Consider the following 27,427-nt stretch of genomic DNA (forward strand, 5'->3'; position numbering starts at 1 on the left):
CCTGCTGATGAGATGAAACTTTGTCACACTGGGTAGAATATCTCCAGAATGCCTTGAGGGCATTGAGATATCGTATGCTGCACAGATTGAAGATCCCCTTGTTCCGGATGAAGCAAAACAACCCAAGAACATAGCCTCCTCCATGTTTCATACAATGTACAGCGTTCTGTTCTTTGAGCTAAGAGCTGATGTGACTTGCTCCACATCCCACAAGGAAACTCTCTCACAAGCTTTGTGCCTCAAAAAGTATTTCGATGAATTTTTGTTTCAACAGTTTCAAATTATTTCAGTGACCATTGTTTTTTTTCTTTCTTTTCTTTAATAGTAGGCTGCCAACAATTTTGGCTGGATTGCATGAGGACTCTGTAGCTGAAAGACTCTTTGGCTCTGATCTCATTAAGTGTGTGCGTGCTCTGGTAAAATCCAACCCCAGGGAGCCACAATGCCTACCTTATGGGCTAAACCTATTGCTATACAAAATCACACAACAAAGACTCCCCTGCATGGCAGTAGTTCAACTCGCTGCATTAGCTTCTGTTTGTGGCTCTGTGTGCAATACGTTAATTTTATCGCTGGGATGAAAAACAGCACATGTAATTGCTTTGACAGTATTATGGGGTCTGCACAGGCAAACGGGCCAAACCAGGACAAACTGCAGGGGACACTCTCTCACTCTTAGACTTTCATTAAAAACACTTTGTTGGAAAATGCAATGATAAAACACAATACCATAATGCAACAATATTGTTTCAGTTGGCATGGCGTGGTGGGAGATTGTGTTAGCATGCAAACAGGGCATGAACTGGCAAACTGACACGTCCGGCAGATGAGTCACAAGGCAATCGCCGCCATGTGAGGTGCGTTGCAGGTAATCTCACAAACTTGCCAAGCTTCAAGCTGATGCGATGATGAGCCAAAGATCAAAAAGCAGGATTTTAATTGAAAATGCCAAATAAATGAAGGCACAGTAAATCGCAGTTGGGGGAAAAAAAAGAATCTGAAGGCACGATCATTGCCAACCACAACCTACCCCATTTTCCTCATATTTACAATACACAAGTGGACACCAAGGTATAATTAGTGCAAAACTCGATCCACCATATGACGAAAACCACAAACATTAAACGAGATAGATTTCAAGCTTTTGTAAGGAAATCAGAATCCAAGTTCTGTGACGAAAATGATTTTGTGAACAATGGTAAACCAACGTAAGCCATTGGGACGCATTAATACACGAAACGAATGCGATAGAATTCCTGGAATCCTTTCTTTACTTTAATTACTTTAAAACCATCATAACTTAACTCTTGCTGAGTACCAGTTCAAGTCTAACTTGAATTACTGATGATCCTGACAGCGAAGGGATTTTTCAAAGCCCAATACTGTTCTCACATATGATGAATAAAAATAACTAATGAAACAGAACAAGTTTAGTTTTCTGCTTGCATGTGGAAAATAAGGGGGAAAAAATACAAAAGAAGATTTTTTAAAAATCTATTGTTGGAATTCTATACCGTTATACCTATATTTTTTCCTGATGACAGCATACTGACAGAGAAATGACAATGAAATCAAAGACAGAATATAATTACCGGTTGCTTTTCCTAGCTTCAAATGATTGCTGTTTAGGCAAAGTAGGGCTGCACAGCGTTGGTTGCTTCAAAGTTATTTTTTTTTCATTTTTCAATGTTATCCCAATTTAGCGTGGATGGACTTGATAGTAATTTGATATTTTACTTTTTCAATGGATTGCATCACTTGTCACCCATTTTCCCTGCATTGTACAGCCGTACTCTAAAGCATGAAATACATTTACGAACTGCAGACAAGCGATGATGAGGTTGGCGGCAGATGTGGCGGCGGAAGGAGGTCCGGTTGCCATAGGAAAGCAGATATTTGGCGTCAATCTTGATACGCAAATGATAGGCGTCAATCTTACCTGCCGCCAGGCCCCCAGGTGTCTTTTGGTCTTTCATTGTCATCTGTGTCAGCAGACAATGTCCTGCATACAACCATTGGCTTTAAAAATATACAGTACGTCTAGCACAATGCAAGCATGAAAACAGCTTGGCTAAGCAGTTTACGCCAGTCATTGTCAAAAGTGTAGCCTAAGTACACCTAGTGGTATGTGGGCTCCCTCGAGTGGTCTGGGGAAGACTGTTCAAACTGTGCATAATGTTTATAGTGGCTCAGTTTTTTTTTGTTTTTGTTTTAACGGGAAAGAAAGAGCACATTGGGACAGATTTGAACCCTTCCTTCCATTTTTCATTTTGGTGAATGTGAGGTTACTCCCAAATGGGCAAACTAACAACTGCAAAACTGTCACTTGTTTACATTAAACATTATAAATCATTATGTCCAGTTTAGTTGTATTTCACTTTGAAGTGGAATACATTTGACTTTATCATTTGCTTTTTCACAGTGAAGAATCAAGTGACTGCATTTCCTGCTGCAATGAAAATGAAAGACAAAGATGCTGCCACGACTGCGTTAGCTAAAAACGGTTGAAAATTATTTTATTTATGTGAGAGAAACCCCTTGAGATGCAGCATCTTGTTTGCGAGGGGGATCTCACACAAGTATTACAACAAACAAGGCAATAGGTAATGCCACACCAGATCGAAAATACAAAAAAAAAAGAGAAAAAAATAATAAATAAATGAAATAAAAATAATGAAATTCAATAACACAATGACAACCATTAACAACCTAAGTCACAACAGAGTGAAAAGTCACATCTGATTGGCTCCTCATTGCATAAGAAAATAAAATGTATGTATGCAACGTGACAGTACATTCAGTGACAGTTGGAAACATTGCCGATCAGTGCTAATAACAACAGATAATCACGGTTAATCCCCATGTGAGGCAGCCATCATAGATAGATTTTCATATCGGTGAGTGATTTACTTCTTTCAGGGAATAATAGGAGTGTCCATACAATATTCAACATCACGGCCTCAGACAAAGATGTATACACACACAGTAATTAACTGGCAGTCTGAAGAGACCCCTGAACAGACGTGCTGGTCACATGGTAGAGAATGAGCTAATTTCAGGGAAATGTACGAAATTACTCATTGAATTAGACAAAACAAATTAGGGAATAGTCGTGCACTGAGGAGAAGTGATAATGGAGTCAAAGAAACCACTGTTGTGCATTTCAAATTGCCGGGATTGTATTTTAGTCTATTCTTACATGAAAGGTGATGCAACTGCTACTAACTAAAAGTGGTTGTTGTTTACTTTTATTTTCTTTGCGCTCGACTCGCCATTTCATTATTTGACGAAACAACCGTCGAGTCCAATTTCAAAATTGAGTGTTTTCTCAACTGGTCGCCTACTTCCCGACGTTCACACTGCACAATGTTGCCTACCTGTGCTTGTAGAGGTAGAAGGCGAATCCCGACAGGATGAGGGCAAAGAAAGGAACCAAGATGGCCGCTGCCACAGAGCTGCTGTTCGTATAAGGATTGGATGGGTCTGTCACCATGGTTACAGGGCCTAACATTATAGACACAGACTGCATAAATCTCCAGCTAACACTTTTTTTTCATGATACAACACAGTATTGCATACGTTGCATGTTTGAAAACTTCACAGTTAATTCATTATGAAACTATAAAGCAGCATGTTATCGCACCTTGCCTTGTCAGATGGAATTTACCAAAGTCTTTACTGTGAATGTGCCCTTGGTAGACAAATGTTTTCTGGTCGGGTTCCGCAGTCACCTGAAGCAAGTACATCAAGGAGTGTGTTATGGCATAACACTGTGATCAGAAGTCACAGCTGTACAAGACAAAAAGTATATACAGTACATCGGAGCACCCTTTCATCAGGAAAGCGACTGTGGCAGTAACAGACACATTATGAATTTGGGGAGGGGTGAATGATTCATAATGTAGTCTTCATTACATCATATTGTGTCATAAAACGCATTAGAGTGCAATGCGCAGCAGTAAATTCACATTGCCTGGTGAGAGTTACAACAGGAAATAATAATACAGCATGAACAATATTTGTTTCCATCCCGCTAATATATGTTTAAGGTGCAGTGTGGTGCATACAACTTGCGATGAGGCTTTTTTTTTAACCTTCAGCGCATTACTCAATAAAATCACTATAGCACACTTTTATTGGACTGAATGAACCAGAATAAAACATCATGATCCAGCAGCCTTAATAAAGTTTTATTGGACAGTCAAGGCGTGAGTAGTCATGTTTCAATTTTAGTTGTCTGAGGGAAAAAAAATAAAAGAGTTAACCTCTTAAAGTCTCATGTGGGGAAACGTATTTTACCTGTCCATTACTTAGTTACCGGTACTTACTTATTCATAGTCAGATATTAGCTAGTAAGTAGGGATGAGCTATAACATTTGAACAATTTCTTTCACCTGCATGGAGGTAAAGCAAAAACGGATTTAAAGCTCACATTTTCACGAGTTCATTTTGTGGATTCACTTGTTCTTGCATTCGCAAAGATGATAACAAAAGCTTTTTCGTAAACCGTAGAAATCTCCCTTAGAAAAGATAATTAGACGTCATTGTATGCCGTTGTAACTAGTTTGCATAATGTGACAGACAGAGGAAACGTCTGGAATATTAACACACTCCGTGAAGACTCAATGAAGGAGACATAGCTACCGTCACACGATAATATGCGTGGAGAGAGCCAACTCCGGCTGATTTTGCTTTAATGGTGGACTCCCCCAGGATTGACCGTCAGTCAATGGCCTTGATAAATCAGTAGCTGCTCCAGAGAGTTTAGACTTTGGTTTCAAGAAAAGAGGTTTGTCTTACGTATCCATCCACGGCCCAGTTGTCATTCTTAAACTTGCTGTAGTAATGCTCTGTGGGCCCTTTGACTTGATAGACCTTCAGTAGAAGTTGGTTCTCCTCAGACTTATACGTCCCTTTAGAAGACAGATAAAAGAGGTGCTGTTAAAGATGCAACTGATGTTATGACTCTTTGTTTAAAAACACACACACACACACACACACACACACACACACACAATTTGATTGGATTGTTCCGGTCTGTAGTCAGGCGAAATTTGAGCAGATTTTTTTTTTCCATCGCTGGAAATATTGGCCAGGAATTGTTCCATGGTGTGTGCGAGCATATTTGCATTTAGAGCGGGGTAGTTGTGATGTGAACGTCAGGTTCAATGACTTCCAGGATGGTTGTCAACCAGAAAGACAAGGTGGTGGGAAACACACACAAGCTGATTGACAAAGAGAGCAAAGGAGACAGTTTGACATTTGCGACGCTCATATCCCAGCCAAGCACCTGACAAAAAATGTCAGGGAACGAGAGATGTTTAGTGTCCAGACAAACAGCTCAACTTTTGTGTGCCAACACACTTTTTTTCTTTTTTCTTTTTTTATTAATAGGGATGTCTGAAAACCAAAAACTTTAGTCTTGTGTCTCCTATTGTGAACAGGGGATCAACTTCAAACTATAAATTGAAGAATGTCATTTTATGTTATGTCGTTTTATGTCAATTTGGGCATAAAACGAAGCGTAATACCACTTTTGACTTGGACGCCTTAAATAACCCTGACATTTTATGACGGCAGGTATTATTTCAGTTTGAACAGTTGAATGTTTGTGACAGTTCAGTTATAAAAAACTCATTTAAAAAAAATCCATATATTTTCAAACGAGAAGCTGTATCTTGTTCAGATTACAAAAAAAAAACAAAAAAGAAAAAAAACAACCAACCACCGAAAATCCATTTAACAGGGTAAGCGGTGTCGAAAATGACAAATGACATGTTCAGAGGTTTATCATGTTGTCTTGTTGTTCCGTGCACGATGAAAAACAGTAATTTAAATTTAATCCTGATCGAATCCAGACTTTTGATTGCAGCAGTGTGGTTGCACAAAGAAGCTGCTTTTAGTGTGCTCTTACTTTTAGTGCATGGTCGTCTCTTATCCAATTTGAACAAAATTTATTGCGGTTGTGATGTCCGAACAAGTCAAATTTGGATTTGACCCGAGTTTTGCAGCAATCTAAATGTAACAAAATTCTGACATTCTGTAATTATGATATTTGAAATAGATCATAAATTTAATTTGAATGTAATCCAAATTGTTCTTCAGTGACAGACAACACACATCTTCCGATTTTTGTGAATAAGGCCTATAAAACCAAACGGAATTGAACTTCAGACTTCCTTGCCCAGATCTTGAACGGTGCAACTGCTCAGCGAGGCATTTTCAAAAGTGATGCGCATTGTTGTCCAAGTCACATCATTCCAAGCATTGATTATACTGTAAATTTACAACAACAGGTGGATTTGTGGAGAGGCACAAATCTGTCAGAAATGCTTACAGTTCCCACCAGGGAAACTTGCATATCATATTACATCACATCATATATTCAGCCCATTAATGAGCATGGCTGCAGGCTCCGCGATGCCAGAGAAAGCCGTATTGTTTCTGCTCTGTCTACTCTGATTGTTCCTATCGAGCATCGACCTCACATCAGTCAAGTGTGGAGAATGAGTGTGACTCAATGCGGTATCTCTTAAGCATGAACACCTTGAACATCCTCTCTTATTCGTCATGGTGGATTTAACACATATTTGTAGATTCAAGACGAGATAAGTGATGTCATTTTCTTTGAAATCTCAGCGACGAAAACAATGGTTTACCAAGAAGTTACACTAGACCAAAAGTATTTTCATTTCATCCCGATCAGGTTATGAACACGGTCCCTTTCTCTTTGGGTGCACGTGTTAATGTTGTCTCGCATGATAAATGAAGAGAATTGTACAGTTTTAGCCAAAGTATGCAGGAAGAACGTGAATGACAATTTTCTTTTGCTTACCTGATAGTCTGATTGAGACTCCACTGGTCTCCAGTAGGGTGGCATTAACCCTTCCGCTGCTGGCATTGAACCCAGTCACTGTGAATGTGGTGGCCTGTCTCTTGCCCAGATATTCATAGAAACCTCTCCATTCCGAATTGGGTGAGAACACGTCCACTGGAACTGGGAGGAAGAAACAAGACCTCTATTAGTTATCTCTCGATCGAGTCTATCTATCCATCTGTCTGCCTGTCTGTCTATCCATTATATCCTGTTAGAAAAATACATTTTTAGGATAGCTTTCATTATTCTCAAAGTGCACCTCCTGTTTTTTTGTTTGGTCAACTAAAAGGTTTCCATTAAAAATGCGAAGCAACGAATCCTCCACTGCCTGAATCTCAACCATCAATCAGAAACATTCCGAATTCAAAACCGCTGAGATCGGCATTCGGCTTCCTTCAGTACACCAAACGATTCTTTCTCCTCCGTCTCCCTCCAGGTGCATGTATGGACAACAAAACCTTACTTCAAAACAACTTCGTGTTGCTTACTCTTGCAATCTTTTTTTCCAACTTATTTATTGACATGGCATGAACCTGCATATAAATCGCTTGCAGGATATGCCAGGATAAATCACTGCTCACTTCTTGTTCAGTTTTTGTGTATGCTGTACAACTAAAAACCTGGAACTGAAACTTTAACTATAGGAACTGCGCGGGTACAATAACAATTATAGGGTGTTGAACAGTGCGACCCTGTTTATACCTCGAATTTTGTTCTTCTGGATGTCGCTCTCTCCTCTGCCTTTGGGATTGACTTTAACTCCAACTGCAATGGAAACATAATTTGGGTGAGTTGATTTGGGGTGAAAGCAATTCCATGTGTGTCAAGAGAGTCAAATGATTGATAACGGTGAAAATTATGTTTGTGAATGATTGCCTTGTCAATTTGTCGTGGCATTTGTCGTTAGGGCAGTTTTCTTTATGAAAGGGAACAAAAGTACAAAACAACATCTCGTGTTGAACAACATAATACGTTCTTTTGCAGTAGTTGAACTTCAGGAAAATTGGTCGGGAAAAAACAGCCAAAATGAGGTTTTCCAAAACTATCCATCCATCCATCCATTTTCTGAACCGCTTTATTCTCACAAGGGTCACGAGGCATGCTGGAGCCCATCACAGCTCTCTTCGGGCAGTAGGCGGCGTACACTTTGAACTGGTTGCCAGCCGATCGCAGGGCACACATAGCCAACCAACCATCTGTACCCACACTCACACCTCGGGCCAATTCAGAGTGTTCCATTATCCTGCCACGCATGTTTTTGGAATGTGGGAGGAAACTGGAGTACCCGGAGAAAACCCACACAGGCATGGGGAGAAGCTAACCAGTCAACCACGGGCCAGACATTTTCCAAAACAAAATACAGTTAATAAAAACACATTATACTCTTTGTGTGCAAAATAACCATTCAGTACATTAAGAATCGTTTTTTTTTACATTCATTATCGGGTGGGAACGGAATCTGGAATGGATTTCTTTCAGATTTTAGAGTAATATAATCCGATACTGTTTTATTTATTTTTTGCCCAATATCCAACATCAATATCATATGGGGAATTGAGGACACACCTAATTCTTGTCGGTTAAAAAAATAAAAAAAGTTGTGGACTTCCTGAAATAACCTTTTACTACCTGAACACAATATTTTTACCATATTTTTCAAGATTATTTAAAGGAGAAAAACAGCAAGTTATTTTTTTAAATTCCTGGCTCCACCCACTCTTTTCTACAAATAAGTATGACCAAGTTATTACTTGAAATAAATCTACCTGATGTGATGCACACATCTGCAACATTAGCCACTCTGCCAATATGAAGATGCAACCATTTGAATACCTTTACACAGTGGTGGTTTTCCCGACCATCTCCCATCACTTTTACATGTTCGGTGTTCTGATCCTCCGGCCAGATAGAAACCGTCTTGACAGGCGTAGATAAGTGTATATCCCAATGTTGGCAAGTCCATCGAGCGAATGTCCACATGACTGGGGGTCTCGGGCTGTCGGCATGAGTGGGCTGAGTGACCGGATGAGAGAGAAAGGGTCATCTTTGACAGAAATCTTTTGATGGTTTTTATATTTAAAAATTGATTTTTCAAAACCACGCCAGCAACTCACCAACACATTCAGGTTGTGTTCCACTCCAGGTGAGGTTTTCTAAACACGTTCTTGTGGTGGAGCCAAGGATGTGGTAGTTCTTACGGCACTTAAATGAAATCTTACTTCCAACCTACAAATTTGGAGGGCGAGGAGGCAGGGGGGTGTAAATTGATCACTAACCCAAATCCTGTCATTGTTTTTCTCTGTATAGAGTCAGTACATGAAATGAAATGAACCTCTAATGTTTGTTCAATAAAGTAGAACTAAATTGATGAGTAAGGAAGATTAAAAAGATTGTAAGAATGTAGTCTCTGACCTGAAGGCCCAAAGCCTGGACTGGGATACCGTATGATGGTGTTCCTGGGTCACGACAACTGTTAAAAGCAGGGTCTACACCAACACACACACATGCACACTTCAATTTTACATTCCTCTTTCAAGGATGCCAGGAATGGCATACAAATTGCCAATAGCTATGAGGCAGCTTGACCCTCATTACATTTTTTGCACAGGTGTCGAACGTGTATCAAAAAAAAAAAAAAAAAAAGGAAATTCCTTGAAAAGAAACAAAAACAAGTCTGCTTTATGTGACTAAATCTTCAAAGGAATACAATAGTTATATTCAAACGATCTGCTGGTGAGATAAGGCGTTAAGCTTGCGCGAATCAGGGATAGAAATGCTAAAATGTCACATACACTCGGATGCTTTCTGTTTTTTTGCTTTTGTGATACCTCAAATATCTAAACAATGCTTTCCTAAATAACAAGGTAACACAAAAAGGTCACTTTGATTGAAAAATAGCAGTTTATTGTAAAATAAACACTGCATGACCTATGCATGAAGTTTTCATGAACGGCGAACTTTGTGTGTGCCTGCGTGTGTATGTGTGTTTATGTGCCTGCGTGAAAGAGTGCGCGTAAGCGCGCAAGGACGATGATGGAACTCTTTTTAAATGTGAAAAGCTGATAATTAACCATGTCCTCAACACCACACTACTTCTGCACGTCACCTCGCGACGTAAGATCGCTGTCACGCACCCCACACCCATTCACACTGTGTGCGAACCAAGATCTGATCAAAGCCACTCCTGCCCTCTTGTGGTGGCATATCATACTGAAATCATTCCCATCGCCTCGCTACTGACTGAGGAGGTACGTAATCGTTTTGTTATATATTTTTTTATTATTATTATTTATGTTATATATATATATTTTTTAAGAACACCCAAAATGTATTTTTACGTTTTGACATTAAATGAGTTAATATACAAATTTGGGAGACACATATTTCCTTGTGTGTGATGATGGTCGTTACCTATACAGGCTGGTTGTTGGCCACTCCAAATACCATCAGCCTGACACACTCTGGAGGCGGAGCCAACCAACAAGTATGGGGTATGGCAGTAGAATCTGACCTCTGACCTATGGAGGAAAACACCCCAATCCCACAACACGAACGGTATGAGCAACAACCAATTCATTCATAGAGCCTCCGCTATGCATCACTTTAAGTGTTAGATTGTTCCATCCTGCTCCAACTGATTACACTTCAAAACTCAAGAACCTATTTTGATGAGAGCTGCAACACCTTCAAATAAGTCTCACAGCCATATAAAAAGCCCACTTGGCCTTTGTGCTTTATACACTGTCCCAATGAATCGCCTCTGACAGTAGTGATCATAAAACAAGGTAATAGTCATCATCAATATTGTTTACCACTGACCGGTAAGTAAAGATCCTCCCTTCCCGGAATCCGCCTCCAGGAGAGCCAGGATCACCACACAGCATTGCTGGACACACCAACGAAGTCAAGATTTGAAAGGCAATATGAATAAATAGGAATATGGCTTGTTGTTTGACAAATAATAGGAGTGAAAGCCGGTTGACTTACGGAGACATTGCGGTACTTCTCCGGTCCACGTTCCATTCCCCTCGCAGGTCAATACAGCCGGCAGGGACATCTGATAACCATGGAAACAACTGTAGCTGACACTTGAGCCCCACGAATGATCCGTTCCTTCGACTTCCCCATTTTGGACTTGAGTGGGAGGTCCGCACTGGATCACTGAAACACACACCACATTCAGCATCACTCAATGACACCCCCCCCCCCCCCCCTGTGTAATATGTAATTTATATTCAACATAGATCAGGGATTCATTTGGCAGACTCATAAACTTTCATATTCCTTGATGTGATGTGTTTAGGTTTTCCGCATTGTTCCTGCGGGGGCTACGCCTCCTAATTTGTTTTCCAAACAGCCAAATGAAAGTGACCTGGCACGGGCCTATTTTTATTCATTGGCCTTTATCACATTGACATTTGAGGATCTATAGAATGTATTAAAAAAATACAAAAGATAATAAGTGCCGCAATTTTTGTACCAACGGTAAATGTTTGGTGTCCCACCTGTCTTCCTTTTATGACATGTTTACAAGCTTAATAGTTCTTACGCAAGAGTATAATTAAAGAAGTAATTGTCACTCATTTGTAACACACTTATCAGCAAAATTATCACAGGCAAAGCCCCCAAGACCTCACAAGACCAAACTTTTAACATTTAGGGGTCTATTTTCTGAGACAGCACACCTGCCGCAAATACCGGTTCACCATTTTCTCGACTCTCAACTGTATTTTGGCAGTCCGGTCTCTGCCAATTTGGGCAGTAAGGGTTTCGTGTAATATTGGAGTGACAATTTGGTGGCAGAAAGTCAAAGTAAATCGTATTCGTGCAAAGGCCACGTCGAAGTAAAATTCTGCCTTGAAACCACTCTCGAGAAATGTGTTGTTGCAGATGACCAGAATGTATCCAAAAGGACTAATCAATGTCACATTTTCTTCTTACAGTGACATGGCTGTAATATCCTCATCTCCATTTTTGTGCTCGATTCCAGAAACTCCTCCCCATGATCATTATGTTAGCCAAACTTTATTTTGGTGAAAATTTATTCCATATACAGTACATTATCTTAGGAAGGATCAGGAGATATGTCGTAATTTGCTGGTTAGCACGTTCATCCAGACACGTGCAGAAAATGTCATAACATGGTGATAAATGACAGAGCGTGCGCATGCATGAGCGTGCTTGTCCCTAACTCCCAAAGATAATAGCTGATCACCATCTGCAGGATCCCCGACTTCTAATAAAATCGCAGCAATTCCCACCCAACAAGCAGACAGATGGTTTCACACTTGATTCGCAAACACACACAAGCATGCGTTCTATGTATACATGAGCCATCCATGCTCACAAAGCCCATATATGTTGTAATAGCGAGATCAGGAATCAGTGCAAGGATATCAAGCAATATCCCAACTGTTGTTACCCAACCAGCAACACTCAGACACACAACATATGGGCATGTTCCTCCCCACTTGCTTTAATGAGTTCTCCTGCTCTCCTATCTCTCCACTTTTAGGTTTTTTTTTCTTTTATGCTTCCCTCGCCACCTTGCATTTTCACTAGACCAGTGGCGAGCAGGAGTACAAATGCTATGAACTACAAAAGAAAATAGATTTTGTTCTTTCAGTCAAGTCACTATAATGAGCCTTTCAGACTTACTCAGTTCACCCTCCCAAATTTGTGATTTCTTTCCACTGAGCCTGGTATTCGTTGTATTCAGGAGATACATTGCTGTTAGAAATATATATTGATCAAACGTCCACATTTCAGAAAAATAAATACATAAATAACTGCAAGTAGACAGGCAGTTGGTGGTTGTGGTGGCAGCTAAATGCTATCTTGGTTGACACAAACAATTCAATCCAACTGGGGAAGAAAGCTGGCTGTGTTGTACGTCTCTCAATGCCCACCGACTAATATGCTTTTATCCTCCCCATTTGAGGTAGGGATTTCTAAAAGTAAACTTTTAATTATTCTTATTATTTTATCATTGTTGCTATTTTTGTATTGTGGAATATTAATATTCAGTTGCACAATTCCTGCAGGGAAGCATAGCGGTGACAGCATTATGCGTTTGATTTTTTTGCTGGGATTGGAACATGACGCAAAATGTGGAGGGAATTATGAACAGTTCCAAACAGGAGTAAGTGTTAGCACAAAATCAGACAAGCCATGAAAACTACTAAATCTTTTGGGGCGTTTAAGCAGAGAACCCTGAATGGTAACGGGTGTATGGTGACCCCAATTTCACGAGTTTGAATGTGGTATTTGTAAACACGGACCCATGCAGAAACACATCTTGGTTTATTTTCTTCCATCTCAGAAAGTTTTCTTTTTTTCAAGTGAGTTGTCCAGATTTTAGGTCACATTAATAGTGGATTAAGTTTTGTTTTTCATTTGCATTTTCACTTTAGAAGCAGCATTAAGGCCCAACACTTTTTCTTCAACTGATTGCACTTATGTTGATACAGTTTTCAAATGCTCTTTTTTTTTTTTATTTGATAAGGAAAATATATTGGGGGCTTTTTTTTCAACTCGCACCTAACAAATACACCATATTACAAAAAAAAAAGTCAATTAAAGCTCAAAAAGTAACTGGAAATTAGGCATTTCCCTCCCAAACTACCTGTAAGACTAATAAAAACTAACACATCAATTCTAAAAATTAATTAAAACTTACAGAATTAAAATTTTTAAAAAGGCAAAACAAAATAAAAACTAAACTAGAAATATGTATCCAATAATCCTGATTTCATCTTGCATGCTCACTGCTCACTTTTTCATCCTTCATGAGACGTTCTCCACATTATTCATTCCTTCCTTTTGTCTCCTGCCCATTTTAAGCGAATTCCCCTCCAGCCATTCTTCTAACCGGTCCTTCTCCCATACAGTTTTTCTTGAATTTTAATCTTCTCACATTGCTCTCATTCTCTCCATCTCTCAAATTATTGCTCCTCTTGCGCACCCCTCGACACCCCCTCATATGTCTTTCAAACATCTTTTTCTTGGTATAATTCAGCCAGTCAACATATTTTAGAGGCTAATCCCTATCATCTTGTGTGTTTACAGGTTTGGGGGCAGATATTGATTTGCTTCTTTTGTTTTATCTACAATGTGCTTCCTCACTCACCCGCCTCCCTGCAACGCTGCCATTGCATCCTCGCTGATGGCACATCACCGTCACTTCTTTTGCTTTTTTCACACAACTCGTGACTGTCATGTGTCCTAATGACACTTTGTTTTTTCCACTCCTAAATCCTCCATCACTTTGTTGCGTATTTTTAATTGCTTCGTAACCGCCCCACAAGGACATTTGGTGTTTATCATAATAGTGTTTCCTCTGATTGGCTTGCATTTGCATTTGTTTTCCTACTTTACATGGAATTAGTTTGACAGTCAAAATCTTGCCATTATAAGTGTTCAGGCAATGCTTGAAGTAAAACTCACAGTCTTGATTGATATAGTGAGTACAGTGAGCGATATGATGAGTGTGTCTACTCTGCATCACAGACAAGAGATTGTGAGTTCAAATTTCGCACTAGTTCTTCCAATGTGTAGCCTGAATTTCAACAGAGATGGAGACGAGAAGAGAAGAAACACGGCGGCCGTACGATGACCGCATATTGGCCACTACCAATCATAGGAAAGCAATTTTCAACATCAAATTAAAGGAGAACATCGACTCCATTGGAACAAAGCTTATTTGCATATTTATCATGAAGGAGAAAACAGCGGTTCAAAATGGGAGTATTGACCATGAAAATAGCTTGAAAAGGGCATCCTAGTTATTTCCAACCCAATTTATTTTGCAAACCTGAGAAAAGGACAGGCATGATTTGCATTTTTTTTGCTGTTTTTAATAGTGGCATCTGCCCTTTACACGCAGTTGCGTTGCTACGATCCAATTGATTTAATTATTTTGGTTGACTTAATGCTGGTTGAGCCATATTGCTCGGTTCCATTTCTGGTTCTATGGTCACACTTAGCGGTACTCTTTGCCATCACTGGTTCCATTGTGTAGTCACAAAATGCCAAAGAAAAATCAGAACGAGGCTAGTTTTTGTTGGACCCTGTAGTGTTTTTCTTCCGGGAAACCTTCAGGATGTTCATTTTTTCTTTTAGGTTTCCTCTATACTTGTTTGCCAGGCAACAGAATGACACCAAATCTACCCTTGACCAATTCTCATTAAAAAAGGTGATTTGTATTGTGAGGCACTTTCATTACATTCTATGGAAAAATTGAGCTGGCCCTTGGCATGGGGCAATGCTCTTAGTTATCTAATGTTCTTTATTGCCACGCCCCTTCATCCCTTTAATTCCCTCAGCTTACTTACTGTGTTCATTTTCTCCTCTTCCTCCAAACTCCCACATGATTGCCTGTTAGGCCACATGTTGAAAATAACATTTTGAGATTCTTCCTTAATCCCTTAGGGGGAACGTCTCGGTAAGACGGAGGCAGCGCGCACATGCAGCCATGCGCACGCACAAAGTAGTGGAGGGGGTTAGAAGGTGCTGTCAAGGGAACAGTTGGGGGTTAGATTCTTTGCTTCAGAACAACTATGAGGAGCAAAAAAGGGCTGTTGAATAACAAAGCTGCTCCTACCCCATCTGCGGACGCGTATGAGGAAATGGCATCTCCAAAACGGGATCAAATAAAACCCTGTGAATTGTTTGAAACGCTTTTTACTTACCCTAGCGGCCTCTTTTTGCCCATTCTTCCGCTCCCCCCTCTAATTTTCCCTTTTTCAATTTCCAGCCTCTCTCTCATTTTCGATCACCTACAGTATCTCCTGCTTCTCTGCTTCCCCTCTCTGTGCATCTCCTCTCTGCTGGCTTTCCTAGCTTTTTCATCTCAGTTCAAAGGCACAGCAACCACAAGAGCCAGCTGGATATTTCGTGTTTGTGGGATGAAATGTTGGAGGGAGTTTCAGGAAACATTCCTTTTTATGTTGTTGAGAACTGTGGTCCAAACTCTGAATATGGATTCTTGTAAAATGTTGGGCTCATAATGCAATTCCTTTTTTGTTTTCTACCTTTGTGTTTGTGGAAAACAAAAAGTTGCTCCTGAAATAAACCATTATTTAACAATTTTGTGATTTCCAGGAACAAAATTTAATCTTGCCCCAGCCGTGATTGGTTTGTGTTATTTTACTAGCCCAAACAGAAAACATCTTACCTAGAGTTTATTACTACTTTTATGTCTTGACACCAATGCCTAATCTTTCCGCTGTTTTTACACTGATCCGAAATCCACTTCGTTAACTTGTATCCCTGCAGCTTAATAAGTATGAAAAAATTGATTAGTCTGATATAAATTTTTGTTAAATAATTTATTTATAGGGGTGCGGTAGAAACTGGTTGAAGTACAACCTAAATGATTGTTATCAGACAGTTTCAGCACCAGAAATGCAAATGTAATCTTTTTACACTGCATGTTGAATCTTAAATGGATTTGTGGGAAAGCGTCTGTCTGTTGTATGCTGTGTTTATGTTCTTGCTTGTAACAAGCACATCATGGAAGAACTGAAAGGATGTTTAAAATCATTATGATAAATAGTTAAATGGGTAATTTCAGCTCTAAAATGTATGCTATGTATCCGAGTCAGACTGCCAGCATGAGACAAATTAATAAAATTATAACCAGTGGCACTTGTGTTGACATTGTTGTCGACCAAATCAAGTAAATGGTGCAGCACCCAAATGAAATTAAATTGTTTAGTAGTTCACTTTCGGTTGCTAATGAGCGTGCTTTGAATCATCTCATTATTAGTGTAATTTCATTGCAGTGCATTTTATCTGCATCAACACAGGATATCTTTTCTTTAAATCATAGACCCCCCCCCCCTTTGGAGTTCAGAGAGTCCAACTAGCACTTCATCTTTTGGTATAAAGGGAAATTACCTTTACAGCTGGGTTTGGTTTGGTTCCACTGTCCATCTTTAGTGCATTGTAAAACACTACGACCTGGTCCAGGTGGTTCCATTAGGTGACCCGGGTTACAATGGTATGCCACCGTGTGGTTGAAGGTGAAATCACGTCCCAAGTACACGCCGTTGGCGATTGGTCCTGGGTCTCCACAAGTGATCACTGCAGGAAGTGGGATGGGACATTGTGTTATGCACGGCAATGATCTGTCCTTCCATTTGTTATCTAATCCTGGGTTTCCCAAACATTAGGCTTTTTGATTTATCACATCAGTAAAGATCATGTATTGTTGATTCTTCATTATTAGTTGGTATGTTGAATTTGTTGAACAAATTGGGTCCGGGTTAGGCATCAAATTTTGGTTAGGTACGTTAGTGAACCCCTGGTGTAACGTAATCATCTTTGCACCTTCTTATACTCGACTTTCCCCTACCAGTGCAGTCTGGTGGTTGTCCTGTCCACGTCCCATTTGTTGTGCAGTGTCTGGTCGTCAAGCCCGAAGTTTTGAACCCTTCCCAGCATGCGTAAGCCACTGAACTGCCGAAGGTGATGCCATCACTGAAGACGATCCTGCCTTGGGCTGGGGTGCCAGGGTTGCCGCACGACACAGCTAAGAAGTGAAGGCAGATTCCAAAAGGATGGTTAATCTTATTAATAATGTCCATGAGAGCAACACTGTCTTGCTGGCACTCAAAGTCAATTGTGGTATTGTCTGCAATAATGGGATTAGTGCTGGAGCCAGTTGGAAATAAAAAACAAAACAAAAAAACATGTCCTTGAGGTAGTGAGGCTACCGGTAATTGAATAGTAAGGGTTGCTGGACAGATTCCCTGCACTGAAAAGCAGACAGAGTAGTATTTTAGCAGCGATCTGTAGGCTAAACACAGTTACAGTAGTATAACTATTCACTGTGGTTTCAAACTGCTATTATTGTTTTTGCAGAAAATAAAAAAACATGCAAAAATGTATGAGCCAGTCACGCTCAATGATTACAACATGAGTACACCTGCATCATATAACAAAGTAATAATTCATGATAACAGCTGTATCATACCATGATAAGTTTTGATTGACATTTTCAAAGAAAGTATCAATTGAAAAATTGATATTTTATGACTTTTATGTTATGAACCTCTTGCATTGTACGTACAAGAGGAATTTTAGACAGCTACTCAGTTCGCTCCCTGTTCCAGTGATGTCAGATTTAAGTCCGCATTGCCGGAAGTAAGTCGGATTTGTTTCCAGTGCGGGTTAGACTCCACCAAGTCTGCCCTTCGTCACCGATTCCCTTCATAAACATTATGGACAAAACCTTTAGCAGCTGATGCGTTAAGGTGGTCTGGTTTGTTGGCCTCAGCATTGCATCTCTGTTTTTTGTGGCTTCTTCAAGCTGCAATCTTCAACTCTCATGGGAGCGGTTCACAGGCAAGTGTGAAGCAATTGGAATGAAAATCAGCACCTCTAAATCTGAGATGATTGTCCTCAGTCAGAAGAGGGTGGAATACCCACTCCAGGTCAGGAATGAGATCACACCCTAAATGGAGGAGGTCAGGTATCTCAGGGTCTTGTTCACAAGTGAGTGCAGGACGGAGCGGGAGATGGACAGGCGGATCAGGGCAGCGTCTGGTGTGATGAGGACTATGTATTGCTCTGTCGTGGTGAAGAAGGAGCTGAGCAGAGAGGCAAAGCTCTCGATTTACCGCTCGATATACGTTCCTTACCCTCACCTATGGTCAAGAGTTGTGGGCCATAACCGAAAGGACAAGATCCCAGATACAACCAGGCGAAGTGAGTTTCCTCCGCAGGATGTCCGGGATCTCTTTTAGAGATAGGGTGAGAAGCACGGATCTCAAGAGTTGAGACGACATTGAGAGGAGCCAAATGAGGTGGCTAGTGCATTTGGGATGCCTTCTAGATGCCTCTCTGGTGAGATGTTCCGGGTCACACAGGCAGGAGGCCCCGGGGATGGCCAAGGAAACGCTTTAAAGACTCTTGGCTGGCCTGGGAACACACTGGAATCCCTCCGGAAGAGTTGGAAGATGTGGATGGCGAGAGGGAAGTCTGGGCTTCCCTGCTTAAGACGCTGCCCCCGTGACCCAACCAAAGGGTAAGCGGTAGGTGTTGGATGGATGGACATTTGGATGCTTAATCAGTGTGACTGATGCTTTTATTTTGGGGTATTTTTGTGGGGTCATTCCTTGTTTTCCCATTGACCCTAAAGAATGACTTCATTTCTCAATCAATTCTAGGCCTGTTTGAGGTTTACATTTTCAGGATGATCTAACTGTCTTTGTAAAATCAGACATGTTGACACAACGCATGTGTCTGATGAATGAATTCCACTGAATATGATTAGGGGGGCATGCAGCAGTTGGAAAAAAACAATACACATACAGTATCTTCAAAGATCTGGAAACTGGACAATGCCATTACATTTCATGTCGTGGCACACTTTTTGTTAGCATGCTTACTAGCTTGTTATCTTCGCTAAGATCATGCTGTGTGATTGAAGCATGAGCGTCTTTCCCCCTATGTTTATGTACGACTAACAAGTGCCTCATCAAACATTTTCACAAGATAGTTAGGCCTTGGGTGTTTAATTAGAAAACATTTTTCAAAATCCATGGAGCCACGCGAACATGAATAGAACAGCAAAGGAAGATCAAACCCCCACAGAACATTCACTAATAAGAATGTGATTTGACGACTTTAACAATTGAACACCTATTGATGAGTAACCTCACACGTGTACTGCTTTCTTTGTGTGTCTGCCCACGGAGTACAATTGTATACGTGACAAGACGGATGCATGTATGGGTCTTTGTATGTCTCAGTTATAGATACCCCAGCCTTTCTGATTCAGCTCTTAACCATCATTAGTTTAATGACAGACAAAGAATTTGTGTCACACAAAGAAACACTTGGACAACCTTAGAAACTAGCTGGACTAAGTGTATGGATGTATTGTGCAGAATAAGATGCACTGATAGACAGGTAGCAGGCTTGTCTTTTTTGAAATATGACAAATTGATTATCCCTTGGCATTCTTTGTTTGTTTGTTTGTAGCGCTTTGCTACAGCTGCAGCTATTGTGAAAGCGTGAAATACATCAGGATGTATTGTATTGTATTATATCCTGTATCACTTTAGAAATGGCAGAAAGTGTTTTGGAATATTATCCACATTGTAATGCGCATTTTCTTGCATATTAAACTAACAATAGAGCTCAACATTTCAAGGGCATTGAGAGGTTGCACAAATACAGATGTGCTGACATTGCAAAACAGTGCATCAAGACTACACCCAGAATGAGTTTTACTTAATTTAATTCTTGCAACTGTTTCAACAAAGCTTTGCAAAATTCAAGTTCAAAATAATTGCTCCATTTCTTCTCCAGCGGCCTGCTGAGTGGCGTCATCTGCTTGCTGCCGAGTAACAAAATCCATTATGCCTCAATTAATTCAAGGCATGGTGATTTAAAACTATGCATTTGAAACAGAATATCGAGATTAATCAAATTCCACACGATCAAAAAAATTTGGAGCCAGAAAATTCGATTCATCACGCGCATTCATTTGATATTACTGATCGCTACCATTGAATGCAATTTGGAGTTTTAATCAAACGTTTTCAAAGGTACGAATTTAGATGAAGCATGGAAGATGCAACAGAGGAAACAATAACATCTGATTTAGAAGAGGCAGAACACCCAAGGCCTCAGATTTAATTCGTTTACTTTACAGACTACAAAAAAAAAAAAAAAAAAAACAAGAGCTGTCATACGCTGTCATCTGCATCTGCCCGAAAAGTGTCCACATTTCAGCATACAAGGACTTCAAATCGAATTTGAGAAAACACATTGCGGTGTTCTGTTGGGCTGTTCTGCAAGTGGAAACAAAATTATTTAGGACACTTTCTTGTCGCTGGATTTGCTGTAATTTGTTATTTTGTAAAGAGCTTTTCCATTGTTTAAGTTAAAGTGATATTGTTCAGCACCGTCTATAGTTGCACATTCCTATTTTGTGTTTTATTTGATGTTTATCTCTGATTCAAAGAAAATGTAAATTAGAACTCACCAGTTAACACTTGAGTAGTTTTTCACTCGGTACTTTAGCTTTTCAATTTTACATGCCACATTGTTCACCAATCACTAATGCAGACATATAACACACTGTAGGTAAGAAGAGGAGGGGGGAAAAAAATGCCACTTCCCTTTTCTGAATTCTCTACAGCGCTATGAGGACCCACTTTAATTTCCTCTAAACTCCGAAGGGTTTACGAGGCATCTTTGGAAACTGCTGTTGCTGTGTATAGGGATCCCTTTGTTAGCACAGATTGGGAAATCCAGTGCAGTCACGAGCTGAAATCCTCTATATCCAGGCCACACACGTGCATACACAGCTCAGTACTTTTCCTTCTGTTACCCCCCCAAAATGCTTCACATAGCTGCAGCTTAAATTTCAAATACCATTTACTGTTGCAGTTTTAACCTCTGCTCCTTTGTCACATTTCAAGACTCAGAGCACAGACTGATGACTCTCTCTAAATTTTGTGCTCATTTCACAATAATATATGGAATATGCAACTGGAATTAGAAGCTGACTATGACCAACATACCAAGCGAGATGGATTGCATTCATATTATTGAAGGAGTGATTAAGTTGCACAACTTGGGAGGCTAAGCTGATTTATTTTTTACATACATTTCAGAATAATGGAGTCCATAATTCAGGAGGGCAAAGAGGTTCAACACAAAATTTGCACTCCCTCACATTTTGGTTTTGACCAACATTTTTGAAAGGTTGACAAGGTTAATTTGCCCAAAGATTTGTTTGCATAAGAGAGCCACCCTTAACCTCAGACAACACAAAACAAAAAAAAAGATAAATGCTGCAAATTAATATACCGGTAGTATCCCACAAACCAGGGCGAATTATTTTGGTGAACTTCGATCTGATGTGGTTGCTCATATTTTCACAGTAACAAAGTTGGATTTCTGCATTTTGTATCTCAAGTCTATGAGTGACTCCTGAACCTTCAGCGTGTACTCCATTTATTCATTCATTCATTCATTTTCCGATCGACTTATCCTCCCAAGATTGCAGGAGGTGCTGGAGCCTATCCCAGCTGTCTTCGGGCAGTAGGCGGGGGACACCCTGAACCGGTTGCCAGCCAATCGCAGGGCACACACAGACGAACAACCATCCTCGCTCACACTCATACCTAGGGACAATTTTGAGTGTTCAATCAGCCTGCCATGCATGTTTTTGGAATGTGGGAGGAAACCGGAGTACCCGGAGAAAACCCACGCAGGCCCGGGGAGAACATACAAACTCCACAGAGGGAGCCCGGAGCTGGAATTGAACCCGATACCTCTGCACTGTGAGGTCGACGCGCTAACCACTGGGCCGCTGGGCTGCCCATATTCCATTTATTTTATTATTATTATTATTATTATTATTTGCCTCAGGTCGGCAAGCAATGGCTCCAACTCACCTGCAAACTTCATCAGGACGAGTGGCATGGAAAAGGATTGATGGATCTATCTTTGGGGACTCTTATTAAACGCATGACTGGATATGGTAAGAAAATGAGAAGCTGCCAAAGAAAATGGTTGCAGAAGAGTTGTGTGCAAATAAAGAACGTGACTTTCGTCGAAAACAACCCCGCCCCGGAGGAGTGAGAGGATTTCACATCACTGCAGGTCCCCTGTGTGAACGCTCGCTGCTGGGCTCGCTCACCTTGGCACACGGGCTGCGTTCCACTCCAGGTGCCGTTGTGGAGGCACGTCCTCTCAGCGGAGCCGATCAGATTGTATCCCGCCTCGCAGCTGAAACGCAGCAAGCTCTTGGTTTTAAACTCTTCCCCTCCTAAACGGGCACCGTGGGGAGGAACCCCCGTGTCACCGCACATCCCTGGACTCAGACCTTTAGTGAGAAAGAGATAGCTGGCGTTAATGTCCCTTCCACTAACAACCTGGGAAATTGCACATGCTCATATGAGGGAGAATGGAGAAAGAAATGCACAGGCAACATGTAGAAAGCCTCAGCAAAATTTTCTTTAAATGATGTGTTGTATGTATGTGAAGTTGTGAATGGACAGGCATTGGCATCATGTGACAAATGTGATGTCACATACGCCAAATATCGTGGTTTATCAAATAGTTATACCCTCCTTGAGATGTCTTTCACACTTTATTTCAATGCTGTTTTTTAAAACTAGTATTACGTTTACTCCACGGTGACTCAAAAAATAAAAACAACCTTTTGTAGTTGTGGGCAAATCAGACATCCCGTTTTCCATTCATTGTATCCTGTACTTACCATATACCAAAATGAAACAAGCTAATCTTTTTTTAATGTAGATTTGAATTTCTTTTAATTCTTTCTCAATGCCATTGCTTTTTTTTTTTAAATGTTTGTACTTTGGTGATTGTACATACTGTACTGTGTCGATACAAATGTACAATATTTATCTGATTAATACTACTGTGACCGTTTAAATCCCCTCACGGAATGAATACAGTATCAATCAATGTATTTGTCTTAGACGAGGATCACTGATGAGGTGCCGCGTGCACCAGGCCGGACTCAAGTACCACATGAGAAGCCAGGGGGCCTGTTTTGAATATAGTTCACCAGTGATGGGACATTGTGATTTTCCACAATGCTACAGAAGTGATGATTTGAAAATATAAACACGAGCAGAAATTTATAGAAATAAAATGTAGCAAATTGATATGTATGCTTCCTTCCTTCCTTCCTTTCTGAATTATTGTGGTAAAGCATGAACTTGATCCGTGTCTTTACATAAATGAATATCATTTATTATAAGTATTAACATAAAGGCAAATTGAGCAAAGTTATTTCAGCAGTGTGTATCAAGCTGGTAGACCTTCACGTAGCTCTCAGTTTCAAAAAGGCTGGCGAGCCCAATAAAGGTGCACATTACTTTTCCTTATTTCACGATTGTTAACAATAAGACCTTGACTTTAATGGCACAATTCAATAATGCAAGGGGTGTATATTTATGAAGCCATATAGCTGGTGCCGGTCAAGACTTCCTGGCATGCTGAATGCCATGCTGACTAGTTTTAGTGCTTATATATAAAATTGTTTGTTTGGGGGGAAAAAATACATTTATGAAATATGATGTTATCTTACACGTTGCAGAGATATATAGTGTATATACCGAGGCATTCGCAGACAGAGTGACACCCTTGCAAACTAGCATAACTTTGCATTAAGGCTGCGCTAAATTGTTCTAGCAGTGAAAGCGCTGAGCGTGTCACAACTGCAGGAGCTTAAATTCCACCGGTAGGGATTTGTGACTTTAAGAGCTCCCATCGAAGCGCCGCGCATCTGAATGAGGTTCTCCAGCTGCAGGATGGATTCTGCCCCGCTGAGCCTTCTGGTCCGAGGCCAGCCGAGCGAGCTTATTGGGTTCCGGCTGTTGAGACGGTTGACGCTGGCTCCGGAAATGATCAGTTGTAGTGTTATGAGGTGTGCATAATAGCTGCACTCGACAACATGAGTAGCAAACCGCGACTCTTCGTCTTGTTCAACCTTCATCCTCAAACGGGTAGACTAAGCCTGGATGAAGTACCCTTTTCACTTTCACTTATGTAAAAGTAGTCTCAAAGTTACTGGTGTTTGACAGAAGATCATTAAATACATATCCCCCAACTCTTTCTTAGTAATTGGTTTTGATGTCCGTTGTAAATCATCAAGACGCAAGACCCAGACAGAGTTTGACCTTCCTTGAATATACATGCAGTATCTGGAAAAAGTAGAAGGTTATTTGATGACCTTTAGAATGACATCAACAAGTCTGTCTGAGGAAATTATCTTTGGAGTCCTCAACGAGAGGCAGCCTTGAATATGTGCCGGCTGTTGCTATTCACATCTGTCACAGATTGGATAGATAAAAGATAAAGAAAAAGGAGCAAGTGCTTTCAAAAAAGTGTCTGGTTTCTTCTGGTTGTTATGCTGGAAACTGATTATTAAAATATTCAACAAACAATAAATAAGAGCTTAGGCATACACCAAATTCATAATTTTGTCAGTATTATTCTGAGCCTTCTGATCCCCCCCCCCCCCCCCCCCCAATACGCGAGTTATTCCGCTTTATTTGGCTTTTTGGTTGAGTTCTCTTGGTATACAGTTTCAACACACACACACACACCTACACACACACACACACACACACACACACACACACACACACACACACACACCAATTGGATTCATTCTGCTTTATTATCCTATTCGGATCATTTCATTGTTTTGATTATAATTTGATTTGTGATTACTATGTGCTGGCAAAGTCACTGTGGACTTTCTCAACTCACTCATTTATTTATCCATTTGAGAAATAAAGTTTGCTGAGCCGCTTACATCAGATCCAAAATGCATCACATTTCCCTTCTGGCATTGATTTGAATTGAAAGGCTGCTGGGAGATGCTGTGACCCACTAAGCTTGTACATTTAGAAACAACCTGCTTTGCACACTAAAACATGTCTTGACTGTTTATTGCAGCTTGTATGTAGAACAATATTTGCAAGCAACTACATATCCTAACTCCTGTGCATCTTATAAACAGGGGGAGTCTTCAGCTGTATAAGTGCCGAGTAACTTTACCAGTGCAGTAGGGCGGCGCCCCACTCCAAGTGCCGTCCTCTTGGCAGTGGCGTGTAGCATTGCCCACCAGCATCCCTCCTTGCAAACAGGAGTACTGCAGCACAGAGCCGTAAGTCCAGCTGTGGGTTCCGGGGATGATCACATTTGGGGGAACACCGGGGTCACCGCAGGAAATAGCTGGAGAGACGATTGAAAGAGGTGGGGGACGTGTTAATGTACCGTATTTTCCGCACTATAATGCGCACCTAAAATCATTCAATTTTCTCAGAAGCCTACAGTGCCCCTTATAATCCGATGCACCTTAGATGTATGGATCCATATTCAGATTTCTTGGACGTAGTCTTTTAAATATTCTGTAAAGCGCTTTGTTACAGCTGCAGCGATTGTGAAAGCTCTCCATAAATAAATCTGTATTGTATTGTATTGTATTCCCTTAAGCATAGCTCCATCTAGTGGATGCATACCGCAACCGTAGCCACTATTGTAGCTTCTCTTCTATGTGCCTTATAATGTGGCGCGCCCTATAGATGAAAACAGTTTTAAAATAGCAGAGTCATTGAAGGTGCGCCTTTTACTCCAAAGCGCCTTATAGTGGGGTGCATGGGAATGTGTCTAAGTATGGATTGCGTCTACTTGTGCTAAAGTACTACAGCTGGGTCGGAAGAAAAGGAGCGAAAAAGGAAGGTCGTAAGGGAAGGTGGGCGATAGCGTCATTAACGATGCATGTATATGTTTGCGGGGATTACAATGATGGAAGAAGATAAATATTGAAACACGCAAGTATCCGGAATGAATGGATCGTAATCATTATAGAGTGGAATCGAGGATGGTCATTAAAATGCTACCGTAATTTTCAGGTTAGATGCACCACTTTAGACACCAAGTGTCGGTACTTGAACTTGCAAGTACCAAAGGATTCAGAGTGGTTGTGTCGATATCTTTCGAGTTGGTTTTTCAGGGATTTCTTTATGCAAAAGAATGAGCATATACTGTAGGATGTCATGCAAGATGTCAACATGACTACTTCCCTAGAGTCTTACTTTGGTGAACATGTTTATACTGTATGTAGAATGAGAATTAACTATTTTATGAAATCACATGAGCACATCGAGCAGTGCCTCAAAATTTGGGGCATGGGTTGATATCAACAACACCGTTTCGATGGTGAGTGTGACCAACATCACCAAATGGATGTATTGCCCAGTCATCAACATGCCTGACACAATATGAGCTCCAATTATTTCATCTAAATGAATTTCACTTTCACAACAATAAACTTTCATTTACCCATTTATCTCCTGGAAATGCTTCCATAATGTCAATGGGATGGACATCACAGAACAAAATCTTCTATTTTCCTGTTTAATTTTTGAAAAATTGACATTTTACAGAGGTCAGACAGCACTGCTCTCTCGATGACACAGATATGAAATTGCCCTCGATTTTCCATTTCTGCCAAACAATTGGTCCAGCGACACCAAGCTAAAGTTGGATTACTCCGTCCTTTCCTTGCCCCTCAGTCGCCCGCTTCTCTCCCCCCAATTTTTTGATAAGAACCTGCTCCTGGAATTTAATGCCCCATGCTCCACGTTTACCTTGCCCTCTCTGTCCCATTCCTCATTTCTACATCCATGCAGCCATGCCCTCATTGTAAAGTGTTGGCGCTTTTGGAGTAAGACATGTTCCCCTCTTTTGGAGTAAGACATGTTCCCCTCTGTTACAGTTGACTTTAATCTCTGTGCCTTATCAGCCACAAGTTGCACACTCCCCTATAAAAGTATTCAAACTTTGAGGCAAATGTCTTTACATTCGTTGTAGATTGAAAACATCTGGTCATGGCATCAAAAGACCATGAGAGAAAAGACCAGCATTTCAGGTATTGGATTTAAAATAAAAGTTTAAATGAGAACAGTAATCATAAAGGAAGCACCACATTTTTAGGTGATGAAAAGTGTTGAAAAAATATTCAAAATAAATTCAAGTGAA

At 40.5% G+C, this 27,427-nt stretch overlaps 1 protein-coding gene across 1 annotated transcript in view; it reads right to left on the minus strand.

Moving 5' to 3' along the window:
• LOC147207693 (CUB and sushi domain-containing protein 1-like) overlaps positions 1-27,427 on the minus strand; it is a 357,336-nt gene that overhangs the window by 11,872 nt on the left and 318,037 nt on the right. Inside the window, exons 59-74 of the mRNA XM_086107135.1 lie at positions 25,442-25,618; positions 22,542-22,727; positions 17,235-17,411; positions 16,778-16,963; positions 10,865-11,038; positions 10,697-10,763; positions 10,289-10,395; positions 9,290-9,363; positions 8,992-9,103; positions 8,711-8,890; positions 7,580-7,642; positions 6,836-6,997; positions 4,801-4,913; positions 3,644-3,731; positions 3,378-3,504; positions 1,940-2,002 (exon numbers count right to left, since the gene is read on the minus strand). Coding sequence (XP_085963261.1) covers positions 1,940-2,002; positions 3,378-3,504; positions 3,644-3,731; positions 4,801-4,913; positions 6,836-6,997; positions 7,580-7,642; positions 8,711-8,890; positions 8,992-9,103; positions 9,290-9,363; positions 10,289-10,395; positions 10,697-10,763; positions 10,865-11,038; positions 16,778-16,963; positions 17,235-17,411; positions 22,542-22,727; positions 25,442-25,618 — 2,056 coding nt within the window. The remainder of the gene's footprint in view (positions 1-1,939; positions 2,003-3,377; positions 3,505-3,643; positions 3,732-4,800; positions 4,914-6,835; positions 6,998-7,579; positions 7,643-8,710; positions 8,891-8,991; positions 9,104-9,289; positions 9,364-10,288; positions 10,396-10,696; positions 10,764-10,864; positions 11,039-16,777; positions 16,964-17,234; positions 17,412-22,541; positions 22,728-25,441; positions 25,619-27,427) is intronic.

This window comes from Hippocampus guttulatus, chromosome 3, assembly GCF_054856545.1.
Source record: "Hippocampus guttulatus isolate MCC_2025c chromosome 3, RoL_Hgut_1.0, whole genome shotgun sequence".
NCBI lineage: Eukaryota > Metazoa > Chordata > Actinopteri > Syngnathiformes > Syngnathidae > Hippocampus > Hippocampus guttulatus.